General features: G+C 40.5%; 1 protein-coding gene and 1 long non-coding RNA gene across 5 annotated transcripts; one reads left to right on the forward strand and one right to left on the reverse strand.

The window, feature by feature from the left end:
• Positions 1–14: 14 nt before the first annotated feature.
• COMMD6 (COMM domain containing 6) lies at positions 15–14,139 on the forward strand. Of its 4 annotated transcripts, none has more exons than XR_001552608.2 (8): positions 3,681–3,784; positions 4,342–4,400; positions 5,253–5,318; positions 5,485–5,561; positions 6,109–6,277; positions 7,581–7,733; positions 8,562–8,705; positions 12,784–14,139. XR_001552608.2 is itself a non-coding variant. In XM_032442061.1 (7 exons), the coding sequence occupies exons 3-7, from the start codon at positions 5,265–5,267 to the stop codon at positions 8,610–8,612; spliced, it is 504 nt and encodes a 167-aa protein (XP_032297952.1). In that variant the 5' UTR covers positions 15–148; positions 4,342–4,400; positions 5,253–5,264; the 3' UTR covers positions 8,613–11,120. The 4 variants fall into 4 exon arrangements, 2 of the variants coding, with proteins under 2 accessions (XP_032297952.1, XP_015707116.1); XR_001552607.2 differs by lacking the exon at positions 12,784–14,139 and adding an exon at positions 12,594–12,744; XM_032442061.1 differs by lacking the exons at positions 3,681–3,784; positions 12,784–14,139 and adding an exon at positions 15–148 and having other exon boundaries at positions 8,562–11,120.
• Positions 442–1,920, reverse strand: LOC107308083. Its single transcript, XR_001552633.1, has 3 exons — positions 1,871–1,920; positions 1,589–1,643; positions 442–868 (listed from the first exon to the last, which is right to left on the reverse strand). It is a non-coding gene; the product is annotated as an uncharacterized LOC107308083 (long non-coding RNA).
• Positions 14,140–15,224: the final 1,085 nt, after the last annotated feature.

A 15,224-nucleotide genomic window follows, 5' to 3' on the forward strand; every position in this document is an offset into this window, starting at 1 on the left:
CACAAGTTATTAACCACCTGCTTCTCCAGATTCAAAGAACTATACGTGTTTGCCGACAAAACTGAATTAGAGCAGCTGCTGACTCTCTGAAGGGCAGAAAGGCCTTGCAGAGATCTTGGCAAATTGGAGGGCTGGGCAGTCACCAAGTGTAAGTAGTTCAGCAACACCAAGTGCTGGATTTTGTGCCAGAATATAAGTACAGGCTGGGGGACAAGGAGCTAGAGAGCAGCCACGCAGAGAGAGATCCAGGGGGTGCTGGTTGACAGCAATTTGAATATAAATCAGCAATGTGCCCTGGCAGGCAAAAGGGCCAGCCATACTCCAGGATGCATCAGGTGCAGCATTACTACTAAGCAAGGATAGGAGTTGTGCTACTCTGCTCTGTGCTGATGTGGCCTCACCTCACAGGCGAGGCTCTGTAGTAAAGCTCAGGTTTGCGCCTTACAATATAAGAAGGAAATAAAGCTATTATAAAGCATCCAAAGGAAGGCTACAAAGATGGTGAAGGGTCCAAACGGCAAGATGTGTGAGGAGCAACTGAGGTCTGTTCAGGCCAAAGCAGAGGAGGCTGAGGGGAGACCTCATGGCAGACTACAGAATGGCATGAAGCTGCATCAGGAAAAAGTTCTGCACCGGAGGGTGCTCAGGCACTAAACAGGCTCCCTTGGGCAGTGGTCATGGCACCTAGCTGCCAGAGTTCAAGGAGTGTTTGGACAAGGCTCTCACACAGGGTTTGGATTTTAGGTGAGCCTCTGTAGAGCCAGGAGTTGGTCTTAGTGATCCTTGTGGGTCCTTTCCAAATAAGGATTCAGAATGATTCTATAGTTAACAAACCACCAGCACATTCAACTTCATATTATCTCCGCATCTTGGAAAATGAATGAAAAATAACAAGTATTACTCATATAGCTAAAGGCACTAGTGAGAGACTTGATGAAATTCTAATGTAAATAGCACATAAACTTCAGTAGATAATATAGAAGAGTATTTAATAGTTATCTAAGTTAAGAACAAAAAGACTGTTAAAGTCACACCCCTGTTATCACAGGCAGATCTTACCTGCATGTACATTGCAAGTGTTTTAACAGTCATGAGGTAATAAAAACACATTTCTCAAAAATATTTGGACATTTAAATTAGATACTTTAAAAGGGAGAGGCTATGTGCCATAACATATGCAGTTCATAAACACACATATGTTGCACAATAATTTCCTGTTACCTGGAATATATTCTTGATTATTTAGTTTAAATTTACTGGTAATAGATAACTTTGAACTAGGCAGCAATACTGTGCAACGAGTTACATTTTACTCATCAATCACAGACTTACATTGATTAACAAAAACATAGCATTACACCATAGGAAAAGCAAGCTAAAAAGTAGAACTGATCACTAGGAAAAGAAAAAAATCTAAGTATATTTACTATTGCTAAAAGCTGACACTGTTGAAGAATTAGCATTGTTTTAGGGTTCCAGATACACTCTAAACTTACTGCATTCAGTGGGGAAACATCACTAGAGATGGTTCTAGCTGCAATTTCATAGTATCTACTTCACCACTGAACTGAAAACCCAGTTGACTTACACAAATCACTCATGGACTACAGCTCACTCACAGATGAACACATCCAATGATCCACCTGCATAAAAGCATAGTTGCTCAGTGTATCCATAACAAGCCCAATACACCATATGTTCTGCATACAAACTTAATAGCACATGATTAATATACCCAATACTGTTATTCATCAGAGAACACCAACAACACCCAGTGCAGGTTTACAACAAGCTAAATGGAATTAACAGCCTACTGCTAATGTGCGTGGCTAGAAAGGAGAAATCAAAAATACACAAAAAACATACTCACCTGTGTAAGCTTCCAAAGAAACCTCCAAAAAGAGCAATCTCCAGAAAGAGATCATTCCCCATTCGCAGTCAGCCCTTAAATGGGGTCTAGGAGAGGTGCAGCCAGGCTCCACCCCTTCCAGTCACACAGCTGAATTGCCTTCACCTGTTCTCCCAGGGCTGACTCATTGCTCACCTCAGGTGGTCAATCACCAATCTGGTCATCTTCTATGATGAAGTGATGAGTGATCAGTGGACTGCGGAAGGACAACTGATGCTATTTAACTTGGATTTGTGCAAGGTTTTTGAAGTGGTTTCACACCACGTTCTTATCTCTAAAGTGGAAAGATACAGATTCATAGAGTAGGCTACTCAGTGGATAAGAAATTGGTTGGAAGGTAGCAGTCAGAGGTTGTGGTAAATAGTTCTGTGTCCAAGTAGAGGCTGGTTGATGAGTGGTGTCCCCCAGGGGTCTGTCTTGGGACCCCTAGGGATCTTTATCAGTGACATAGATGATGGGATTGAGTGCGTGTTGTCCAGCAAGTTTGCTGATGATACCAAGCTGTGTGATGCAATTGACCCAACAAAAGGAAAGGCTTCCATCCAGAAGGACTTCGACTGGCTTGAAAAGTGGACCCATGTACTGACCCACTTACTGAGGGTCCACTCAATGACCCATTGAATGCACCCTCAGTAAGTTCACAGATGACACTATGTTGGGAGGGAGTGTTGATCTGCCTGAGGGGAGGACACAACAGAGGGACCTGGATAGACTTGATCAATGGGCCAGGGTTAACGGCACGAATTTCAATAGGGCCAAGTGTCGGGTCCTGCATTTTGGTCACAAGAACCCCAGGCAACCCTACAGGCTTGGGGGGGTGTGGCTGGAAAGCTCCCAGACAGAAAGGAACCTTGGTGTGCTGATGGACAGTCCGCTGAATATGAGACAGCAGTGTGCCCAGGCGGCCAAGAGGGCCAATGGCATCCTAGCTTGTATCAAGAATGGTGTGGTGAGCAGGACTAGGGAAGTCATCCTGCCCCTGTACTCAGAATTGGTGAGGCCTCACCTCGAGTACTGTGTTCAGTTTTGGGCACCTCAGCACAGGAAAGACATGGAGGTACTGGAGCAGGTCCAGAGAAGGGCAACAAGGCTCGTGAAGGGCTTGGAGAATCAACCCTACAAGGAGAGGCTGAGGAAGCTGGGGCTGTTTAGTCTGGGGAAAAGGAGGCTGAGGGGAGACCTTATCGCCCTCATCCAGTACCTGAAAGGTTCTTACAGTGAGAGCGCGGCAGGTCTCTTCTCCCTGGTGACAAGTGACAGGACAAGGGGAAATGGCCTCAAATTGTGCCAGGGTAAGTTTAGGTTGGATGTTAGGAAACACTTCTTTACAGAAGGGGTAGTTAAGTACTGGAATAGGCTCCCCAAGGTGGTGGTTGAATCGCCATCCCTGGATGTGTTTAAAAACCTTTTGGATGTGGTGCTCAGGGACATGATTTAGCAGAGGGTTGTTACAGTTAGGGTACTATGGTTAGGCTGTGGTTGGACTTGATCTTCAAGGTTTTTTCCAACCCGGGTAATTCTATGATTCTATGATTCTCTGTGAACCTAATGAAGTTCAACAAAGCGAAGTGCAAAGTTTTGCACTTCGGCTGTGGCAATCCGTGCTATTTATACAGACTGGGAGAAAAATACATTGAGAATAGCCCTGCTCAGAAAGACAAGTGGAGGGGGTGAAGGGCTGAACCGGCCTCCGAGCCTGACGCCGAGACGACAGCGCATGCTTTCTGTTCAGCCGCCTGCCCCGTTCCGCCCCCCTCTCGCCTGGAGCCAATCAGAGCGCCGAGCTCTGTGTGGCGGAAGCGGGTTCTTGTCTGGATCGCGGTGCAATGGCTGCTGGCTCTGTGATGTTGCTGGCGCGGGCCTTGGAGACGTTGGGTGAGAGGACGGGGGCTGAGGGGAAGCGAGAGAGAGTTCAGATTCGGGTCTGCGGGTTAGCGGGAAGAAGGGCTTGGAGGTTCCTAGTTGTCGGTGGGTTGCGCCGATGAGAGCCTCTTGCTCCTGTTCCTCACGTAGCCATGCGGCCTGTTCCCGAGGGGCCCAGGGGGGCTTGGTGCTTCTCCAGCGGCTGACGGGGGGGTCCCTCTCTCGGCCGCGGCGAACTGAGCTCGGGGGCAGCAGCCACTTCTGGCTAAGCCTCAGTGTTGGAGGGCAGCTCAGCACCTGCCCGGCTTTCTGGAAAGTTTTGCAGAAGTGAACTTTTTGTTTGACAGTAGGACTGACAAACGGCAATTGCATAGGCTCTGTCTGGGGCTCTGAGGTATCTGCCATTCCCATTTCTGATATGTTAATATAATTCAGGGCAAAGTCCGTTAAAGAAAGCTCTGTTCTTGAGGTAGATAAAACCATGCTAGCCTGTGACTTCTACAAAGATGGTTTATTACCAGTAGAGCTTAATGAACTTGCTTCTGATCACTACTGCTTATGTTTTTCAGATGTTGGTGGTGCAGCAGATAAGATTAATTTGATACCTCAAGACTTCTTTGCAGAATTAGTAAGTAGAGCGGTAAATGGGGTATGGAAGGGCTACAGGCACACAGATCCCAGCAAACCTCTTTCTGCTCAATGCTTTCTGTGTGTTGCAGAGTGGAAGTTATATATATATATATATATATATGCCATAGGTTTACATGCAATGAAACAGAGGGATGGCTTAAAGTTTGTTTTCATTACTGAAGACTTTTAAGGTTTTGTTTTTGTTTGTTGTCACTGAGATTTAAAGCGAGATAGTCCTGAAGAAAAGGTCAGGTTCTCTGTGTCATAAAGCATTGTGCACTTGAACAAGGTGGCTATTTGTCAGCTTGAAAATGGTGTGTTAAGAAACAAAATGTGAGGAAATACTGAAAAGTTTTGAAGTAGTTGATTTTTCTTGGGTTTGGTTTTTATTTCACTTGCTTATTTGATTTTATTCTTCCTTTTCCATTCAAAACCTCATCCTGTTGTCCATTTTTATGTCTACTAGTTTTCAGTGCTGTTGTAATCTCAAAGTATTAAAACAGCTGTTTACAGTGATAGGACAAGGGGAAATGGTTTTAAACTGAGAAAGGGGAGATTTAGGTTGGGTATTAGAAGGAAGGTTTTCACCGAGAGTGTGGTGATGCACTGGAACAGGTTGCCCAAGTTGGTTATGGATGCCCCATCCCTGGAGGCATTCAAGGCCAGGCTGGATGTGGCTCTGGGCAGCCTGGTCTGGTGGTTGGTGACCCTGTGTGTAGCAGGGGGGTTGAAACCAGATGATCTTTGTGGTCCTTTTCAACCCAGGCCATTCCATGATTCTATTCAAACTTGCTCATCTAATTTATTAAAACATGCTTTGAAAATATTTTCAAATTTATTTTCTTTGCAGTGTGAGCAGATAATGCAACATCTGAACCATAAGATCCCAGGTGTAAATACAGTTGAACTGTGTCAGGTAAGTTTGGATATTAGCACTTAAAAGCAAGCATAATAGCAGTATGCATTGTAAAGTATACATTCAGCAGGTCAAATTATTTGTGTGTGCATATGTATGCATTTATAAGAAACTCTTTAAACTCAAAACTTGTTATCACTTAATTATTTGATCATCCCATCTTTAGAGGCTGCGAACATCTGGGATTGAGGTTAATGTTGGTGACCTGGCAAAAATAACTAACACTGTGTCCTTTTTGTTTAGGTAAGCACACAATAATTTATATTTTCCTCATCTCTTTCTATTTCTTTTTTTTTTTTCCCTCCATACTAACCTAATAGCATTATTACAAAGTAACATCCAAAGCATGTATGAAATAAAATGGTTTGGGGAAAAGGGCTTAGTTTCTATTCATAAAGTTAAAAAAGTATAATACCTACATATGTAGATTCAGTAACTAAAAATATAGGGAGGAAATTGTTCTTAGTACCTATCTTCAGGCTTTGGAATCAGTGGGTTTTTTTTTTTCTTTTTTCTTTTTGTTTGATGTTTTCGTAAATTGAATAGTGCTTTTTTGCGGCTCTTCCTTTAGACTCACTGCCTTTTCATTTGGGAATTTACTGCATCATTTGACTCCTGTTAGTGCAAATTATACCATTGCCTGGAGGTCCTTAAATACCTCTTGGTGTTTCTTAAATTACTTCTCCTAAATGTTTAATTAAACTGCCACATTTCATAGTTAATAATACTGTTTAATGATCTTCATTTCTTGGAGAATTAAATAGGTATGGTGTTTGGATTTCTCCTATAGCACAGCAGCCAGGAACAATCTCTCTACAGAGGAGCTCATCACTGCCTTGGGCAGCACAGTCAACACACTGCCTAAGCATGCAATCCAGGTTATTCGGCATGTATGGAATGAGCAGGGCAAATCTGTTAGTGTGTCAGAAGATAAAGGAAATATGACCACGGTGGGCCAGGTAACTATACAATGCAGTGCATCTGAACTGATGTTTTTTCCGAGTTGGCTGTGCTTCATTGTGCCTGTTGTACTGTCAAGCACAAAGGATCACAGAATCACAGAATTATCAAGGTTGGAAAAGACCTAGAAGATCATCTAGTCCAACCATTACCAATACTTCTCGGCTAAATCATATTCCTCAACGCAACATCCAAACGTTTCTTGAACACTCCCACGGTCGGTGACTCCACCACCTCCCTGGGCAGAGCATTCCAATGCCTGACTACCCTTTCCGAGAAGTAATACTTCCTAATGTCCAGCCTGAAAGGGTATCGTGATTGCCCAGAGATTTGCTGTCTGTCTTTTGGCAGATTTCTGACCACACAGAGCAGTATATACAGTAAAGGACACTGAAACCCTTTCTTGTATTTTTGCTTGGGTGATAAATAAACATTCCATGGGTTGTTTTTTTGAACATTTCATAGTGCTGTTAGGGAAGACGAGTGGGAGTTCATATGACAGACAATAGAATTAGTTATTTATGTAAACAGGTTTTCATTGTTATTTGTATTGTTCTTTAGAGTTGGTAGTATCGGCACTTGAATTTGTTATTCTTTGTCTCCCTTAAGTTTAAGCTTTATTTTAAAGATATCTTCTGTCAATTTCCAGCATTTCTTTTATTAGTTGAACAAGTAAGAGTTCATCTGCATTTTGACATTTTTCTTAATGCCAACAGTAGTTCAGAATTAGGAAATAATGGGGAAAAAGAAGTCTTTGTTTGAAGCTGGATAGCAAGCTTCAGAATGCTCACCTTACTTCTTTGTTAAACATTTCTACCTGTCATGAAAGGATAAAAATGATAACTGATTCAGTCTGAAATGTGTTTACAGTGTTCTTTATATAAAACAGTTGCTGATAGTTTCTTTATTTTTCAGTTATTTCTTCTGTAAAATTTTTGTGTTCTCTGAGGTTTTTCTCATATTTCCATTTGATTTAGAAGCTTCTAAAGAGAACATATAAAAAATATATATATACGAGCCATGTGAACTCTGTGGCTTTAGCTCCTATTCCTAGAACTTCTTGAATATTGTTAGTATTGTACAAAGTGAAATAGATATAGTGAAATAAATTACCATTTTTCTTTTCACTACTAAAGTGAACAGCAGATCAGAATAATGTTTGACTGCGTATGTTTGTTTCCTATTTGGATATGAGTTCTGAATGTCCTGTATTGTCTATCAAAGGATCTGTCCAGAACTCTAGCAACAGCAGGCTAGATTTCTTTCTTTAGTACTCTTTCCAATAATTTTTTTTCTCTGCAGTTTGTAGATATTAAATGGAAACTGGGAGTTGCAATGAGCTCTGACACCTGCAGGTCTCTGAAGTATCCGTATGTTATGGTGACACTAAAAGTAGCAGACCCCTCAGGACAAATAACCAACAAATGCTTTGAAATGACAGTCCCACAGTTCAAGGTCTGTAATCCCATGTTATCCCTTGCCATTTGATTCAGTCTCTTTGGTGACATAGTTGGGAAAAGCAAATGTGTACTTTACATACATTTGTGATGCTTCCTAATATGGTAATTAAAAGACTAAACACTAAATAAGTGCTTAAAATACTGAAGATAAGTACCTGCTTTGTAGCATTTAATTCTGCACCAATCAGCCTAAAATGCTAATTTAGCAGCAAGTTGTTCTTTTACAATTTGGCTTAGAAGAAAAGGCAGATCTAAAAGTTCTTGTGTCCTCAATTCCTTCTCTCTGCTTTATCAAAAACTGTGAGCATTCTGATTCTGTGATATTGCTAACCTCAGCTAAGTCCTCGCAGTTAGACAGAAGGGAATTTAAGGTAGGTATTATGAATTCTTGAGTGTTCTGAAATCTCATATTCCATCCGTATGAAACCTATTTCATAGTTTGCTGTTCAGCAAATATGAGGAAGGGATGCATGCTCTGTGTGAGAAATAAGGATTATTTCAACTGGGAATAGAAGTGTTTGAGAAGTTTTTAGGTTTTCATTTCATTTTGAGTGTTTTCCCATAGCATCTTCTCCTATTAATAAGCAAAGCCATACAAATATTTCATCATATATATGACTGAATAGTTACTGCATCCAGAGTGCAACCATCTCACAAGAAGATGCAGAAAAAGTACAGTCTTCCAGCTCAACGTGCAAATTGTAACTGGAAGAAAGAATGTGTGTGAGAAACATGAAGTGATTTTTGCCTAATGTGATAGCTTGGACTTAAGTTCAGGCTTTTTGTTGTGCAACTAAAATTTATATTAACTCTTGCTTTTCAGAACTTCTTCAGACAGTTCAAGGAAATGGCAGCTGTTCTTGAAACAGTTTGAACAGAACTGTTATTTATACTGAAATTTCTAACAGACTTGTATCTGGTAAACTTGCTGTTCTGAAGAGGGCACATAGTGCCATTGTTCAGCAAGGTATGTATCCTTAGCCTGTTGACAGATATTTGTCATGGTCATTCTTATGTAGCTGTAAAGATTTTTTTGCTTTTGAATATTTGAAGCCAATTCTGTTTGTGAAAGTGGTCAACTTGGTTCATCCTGATAAGCAAAAGATCAGGTTCTGCACAGAAAAGTGTCAGTGTAGACTTTATACTCTCTGAGAGTGAAAAACTATATTTAAGAAACTACACATTTAGCTCTGGAATACAGAAAGATGTGAAAATGTTAATTTGACTGAGGAGATGCTAAGAGAAGTGTAAATCCCACCTTAGCACTTCGGTCTGTAAAATTGAGATGTGATTGGAGCCAACAGTAATATTAACTGTATGTAGTATATGAAATTACATATGACAAGTGTAGGATTATTCTTGAAGAACAGCACTGTCAAGTAGTCGGTTGCAGATGTTTGTAGACCAGGCTTTCAGTTTACTTTTAAATGGAACATACACTTGCACTAATGGCCTTGTTGTTTTGAATACTTATTTCTCATCACCAAGATTTCTGAAAATTAAATTTCCCTGGAAGCCTATTTTTTTTTCCTCTGAAATGAAGCCTGGAGGTTAGTTTTAAATATAGGAAGAAAGTTGAATTTAATTCCGGAGCATTTTTAATGTGTTTTTGCTTTGTATTTAATCCAGCTCTAATCTGTGGCATTCTGCTTGATGTTTTTCTTAGCAGTCTGCTTTCTGATTAAATTAAAATATTGATGTGGCTGCCTCACTCTGTGCTCTGAACCAGAAAAACTGCGAAGAGGCTTAAAAGTTCAAGCTAGTGCATTAGTCATACACATCAGAGAAGTGGCTGTGCTGAAAGTCAGCAAGATCTCTTTGCTTGTGGTGGTGTTTGGCAGGAGTCTGGTAGACTGTGTTGCTTTCTCACTCTCAGAAAATGTACTAACCAGTAAAATTTTGGCTTTGATTCTGAAGGCGAATAGGTACGTTTTCAAAGGGAGAGTGATAAATGTAGTGCATTTGCATTTCATTTTATCTTGTGTTTAACCTTTAAAACTAGAAATATAGCAGGGTCTTTAAAAAACGTTACTGTTGCATTTCAAGACTGGTTGGTGATGTAGTAAGGCAGATAAATCTGAAGAGAGGCACTTCACACGGATAAGCTGCTGGAATTTATGCTGTAGCTTCAGACTAAGAAGAAGTGTTGGTGGGACGGATCCTTAAGTAAGAATGTCTGCCTTTCTAATGCACGTAGTTTATTAGCTTTTCTTAGAAGCTGGCTGAGTATTGGTGTTGCAAGTTTTGCTTGCCTGTGTCTCATGAATATAGACTGCAACACAGAGCAGACTACAATCCTTCCTATAGAGATACACCCCCACTGTACAAGCATTATGCATAGTACATAACAACAGTGCTTGGAGTTACTTAGATCTCAATTAAATGAGTTGTTGTTGTCTTTAACAAAAGGCAGTAGAAATTTTGGCCATCAATCCTTCCTTTGTGCTGCAGAAATCAAAACTGTTTGCCTCATAGCTGAGGAAAGCAGAGTGTTGTTCTATTGACCCTGTCGGTAGAGTGCCACAGGATGGCAAACTGGAAGTCTTTTCCTGAGACATCTTCCCTTATAATAAGGTTTGAACGTGGTGCAAAGAATCATCTCTGTGTAAGAAAAAGTGATGTGAACAGCTAATGTTTTTCATTGTTTACTTTTTTTGAAGTTGAAATGTAGGACTTCTGTAAGCAGAAAATGTTACTATGCCATGGCCTAGTGAATTAATTGGTTTTGATCACTGTAAGAGTTCCAGAACTTTTTGTTGTTTTGTTTATTTTGTAAAGCTGGAGCGTTTCTAATACTTCCATTTGTTCAGTGCACTTAAGTTCTTCCTGCAGCTAGGAATATTTGTGCCTTCTTTAGAACTGGATGGCAGATTTAGTTAATAATGTCTTAGCTTTTAGAAACAGCAATTTAGTACATTCTGAAAAGGTAATCTGTTCCAGAAGTACTAATGAATGTTTTTGAAGCATCGCTGCGCTCTTATCAAGCTGGGTGGAGGTTGTCTAGGCATGTGTGGCACACCAGCACAACTGTCTGAGAATTGTGAGGTTTTTGTGGACACCTAGGAGATTTGATAAAAAGCTGGCTCTCTACTCGAACTTTGAGGTTTGTCCTGATCAGTATCAGTAGCAATTCCTATACTGAGTAATGGAAGAATTACGTATTTTATTAAAAAAAAAAAAAAAGAACACTGCAGGGTAGCAATATGAATGTGTTCAAACAAGCTCTTGAATTGTTTGCTGATACGTGAAGGAGCCAGACATTTTCAATGAGAATCGGATGTTCCTGATGCGTTCCTAATCCTACTTGTTGATTGATACAAAATTATGTAACACAAATGTTTTTAAGTTCAAAAACATTCATTAAACATGGAAGTAACAAATACCAAAGATGGTCTGTTTTTTTGTTAGAAGCTTGCTGTGCGGAAGTCTGTCTCTTAAATACTGAAGAAAGTCGGAATATATGAAGAAAGGTTGAGGGAACTAAGCTTGTTTAGCGTGGAGAAGAGAAGGCTCCAGGGGAACCTCGTGGCCTGCCCTGTACTTCAGTAGGAGTGTATAAACAGGAAGGGGAGTGGCTGTTTACACGGGCGGACAGTGATAGAAGGGGGAAATAGTTTCAAACTGAAACAGGGGAGGTTTAAGTTAAATGCTAGGAGGAAGTTTTTCACACCAGAGGATGGTGACACACTGGAACAGGTTGCCCAAGGAGGTTCTGGATGCCCCATCCCTGGAAGTATTCAAGGCAAGCCTGGATATGGCTCTGGGCAGCCTGGTCTGTTGTTTGGTGACCCTGCACATAGCAGGGGGGTTGAATATAGATGATCATTTTGGTCCTTTTCAACCCAGGCCATTCTGTGATACTGCAGTGGGTAAAATTAAGGACCGGACTGTGCCTAAGTTTCTTTCTTTATTAAATTAGGATAAGGTTCAGACAATGGCAGTCATTCTGTCAGAAAGTGGTAAAGTTGCTGAGGGATATCTGCAGGCTGTAAGGAATATTTGTATCAATTACAGCTGGACAAGTGCTATGTTGATTGCATGCAAGTGCATTTCTTTCCTTATGTGTATTTAGGACGCAAACGTGCAATTTTTCTTTTCAGTTATTGCCCAGAATAGGGTGAGAGGAAGGAAAATGAAGAGAAGAAAGGGTATTATGCTGTAAACAAAACCAAGGGAGGGACTACTGAAGGAATCTCCTGGCAAGAGCTCTGTGTCTTCAGTGTGTGGCACTTTTTTTGCGTGTGCATTATTTCCAAACATACCAGCCCCCTTGGTATTTGTATACAAATGAAAAAAGGCTCCCAGAAAGAATATATAAATGACTCCAGTCATTTCTGTGCACTGCTGGTGTATATATTTAGCTGCAGGTCACGGCCAGTGGAAAAACTGTGTCTAAGTTATTTGGTTTTTGCTTCCAGTGAATTGTGTTGCCTTTCTTTAACCGTGTTTCAGAAGTAGGTTCATAGTGATCAAGGTTATTTACCTTACCCATCCGCCCCTAGTATTTTGGTTTTTATTTTTTTACTTTTCTGTTTTCAGTTTTTTTCCCACAGTATTTGTACTCTTGGTGTTATGCTAGCTTTGACCTACTAAAAATAAAAGTAGAGAGAGATGCTCTGTGGAGAGAAAGAACTGTTTCTTCTTTCTATTTGCTTTCTTCCTTAGCATACAAGTGCTTTATTACCCACTTACTGTGAGTACAATGAGAGGGCAGTTTCTAGCCCTTTGCAGAAAATGGGTTTATTCTGCTTAGCCTTTGTGAGTACCAGGACATCATAAAAAGTTGTTTGAGTCATTTAATCTACCTAGAGGAAAAATGCCCCATCTTTTGACTTTTTCCCTTTTCCTTCTGTAGTGGCACTAATTTCACAAAAATCATATAGCTCTTTCCTGGAGGAAGGTGGAGAAGTGACCTGCCATTTGAACTGAGTTTCTGGGACGTGTATTTACATACAATCTTGTGTTACTGAGAAAGTAATAAACCTGAGGCTGCTGATCTTCTCGAAGATGGCTGATTGATTGTGTTTCTTTTTCTTTGCCCCCAGTTTTCTCCAGTGACAGATTACATTTCATCTGACTTACCTGTCCATTGTGTGTGGGTGCCAGCTTCCAAATATTGTTAGCATTTACATTACAAAATATGTTTATAAGTTGGGCATTTCTGTTTCAATTTTGTACTTCACATGCTTAGCTTTGCAACAGTAAGCTTAATATGTATATAAAAAAAGGGAAAATTCTATTATTTGATGTAATGCCTGTCACGCAGTATTGTTTTTTAAGATGACTTTGTCATAGCATTGGTCACAAGGTGGCACTGCTACATACAGTCTTGCTAGACTGTAGTGCTTTGGGAGCGTAACTGACAAAGGGGTAAGGATTTCTTGTTCTCTGCTTGTGTTAACTGAATACTCATTTTATTGTAACTTCCATGCTACTTTTTACATTTTATGGAAATGCTGTAACTTTTGTGTTAATTAACAAAACAAAAGTCAAAAGATTTCCAGAAACACAAAGAAAATTCATCTTCTTAATAATAACAGAATTACATACCATACATTTTGTATTTTCAGTAGCTCAGGACAGTAGTTTTTAATTCTGCATTATACTTCTACATTATGACTTGCTGTTGAGAAAGCATCATGTTACATTTTTACTGGCATCTATTATAGTTTCCTTTTTTTTTTTTTTTTTTTCCCAAAATATCATCATTTCTGGTATCTTAGGTGGGTTATGGTTATGTTTTTAAAGAAAAAAAATCACTTGAGAGCTAGGCCAGATTAAAGCAAAGTGAGCTTCTCCTTTATGAACCAGCAAGTACAACATGCTGTAGCCATGCATGAAGCTTGAGAGAGGTGTTAAAAGTTTACATTTAAAATGAGGAGTGGAATTGTTTGTCTCACCTGAATCACTGGTGTGCAGTACTGTTCTCACATTTGAGCATGTGGGAAGAGGGGAGATGCTCAGCAGCTGACAGAGTCAGGACAACAGATGTCGATTTACCTACAGGGGAGTCAAGGAAGACTAAAAAGAGGCTTAAGAGGTTCCCATCCGTTCCCTCCCTGACCCCCTTTTTTTCCTTCTGGCAGCTACATTGGCACTGTTCTTGGCATTGTGTTGAGACTGCAGGAGTCCTGTATTTCTTGGTAAGCTCAGCAGACATGCAGTTGAGTTTTGAAGTAAGATTTCAGTATTTTAGTGCTGGTACAGTGTTGAAGTAATAAGGGCGTTTGCATTTTCTTCTTGAATAAATCAAATTTGTGACATATGAAGTTGAATTGCTCTTGCCTTCCAGAGCATCTCTTCCTTATTGTTTCTGTACTCCATCACTGATTTGTTAACCTCTCTGTCCTGTGAGTTATCCTTCATTATATTTGTGGAATAATCTCAAGACAAAAAAATAACAGTACGTCTTACTTTCTATCTCTGGGGATAGAAAATAATGAGGATCACTTCCAACCAACAAAAAGAGGTGGGATTAGTCAGGAAACGTCAGCTGCACCAACAGTGGCAATGCTGTCTTCATCCTCTTTTTTCCCCCTCTTTAGGTGTATTTCCTCTTTATGCAAACATGTAGATGTGTAAGTGTTGGTCATAAAATAGTAGGAAAGTAAACATATCCTTACATAAAAAGCAAAATAAGCAAGCTGATCTGTTATTTTGAAGGGGACATAAATCTTTAAATAAATAAATAAATTTGTCATTGTTGTATAATTTGAGAAATAACTGACTTTACAAACAATTACATCCCAGATGGAATAGCCAATTTTACAAACAACACGATGTTCAATCCAGTTTCCAGGCTGTCTTCTCAGTTTGCCGCATGCTTTTCGAAAGCTGAATTAGTGATCATGCTCATGTCAATCTCCCTGAATGTACTCTTCTCCATTCATTTTATGTGGAAGAAGTCTCCTCCAAAACCAGAGAATGCTGACTGGCAGGGAATATGGAGAGGTTTAGGAAAAATCTTAGAAGCATGGGGGCCCGCAATGTCATGGGATTTAACTCTTGAACACCTGTGGGATCCCGAGAAACTAAGCCAGTATTTGAGTCAGGGATGGCGCAGCTCCCATATCTGACAATGGATAATGCAACTCTCCATTGTATGACAGTAAATCGCTGAGTGAACAGCACAAAACAACTTTTGAAGCCACATGTTTTTCACCTGCCTAAGGAGGGTGTTTTCGATTCGTTGTACAATCCCAGCCACATACAGTGAATGTGTGACTATACTGACTGGGCATTCAAGCAAAGTCAGCAACTCTCAATGATCAGCAGCCAATTCCAGTACCTGCAGCGAGTCTCCCCGCTGCCCCCCACTCACATGCAAGTGCCAGCAACCTCCTTCCTGCCAGCTGCAAGAGGCCCTATGAGACTGTCTGCTTGCATCCGTGAACACCGTGATCCCTGTTTCTGGTTTCAACCAGACCTTCAGCCTGGCTGCCCACATAAGTCGTGAGGAAACCTGCCACAGTGTACCCTTCACCTG

This window comes from Coturnix japonica, chromosome 1, assembly GCF_001577835.2.
Source record: "Coturnix japonica isolate 7356 chromosome 1, Coturnix japonica 2.1, whole genome shotgun sequence".
In the NCBI taxonomy this organism is placed as follows: Eukaryota; Metazoa; Chordata; class Aves; order Galliformes; family Phasianidae; genus Coturnix; species Coturnix japonica.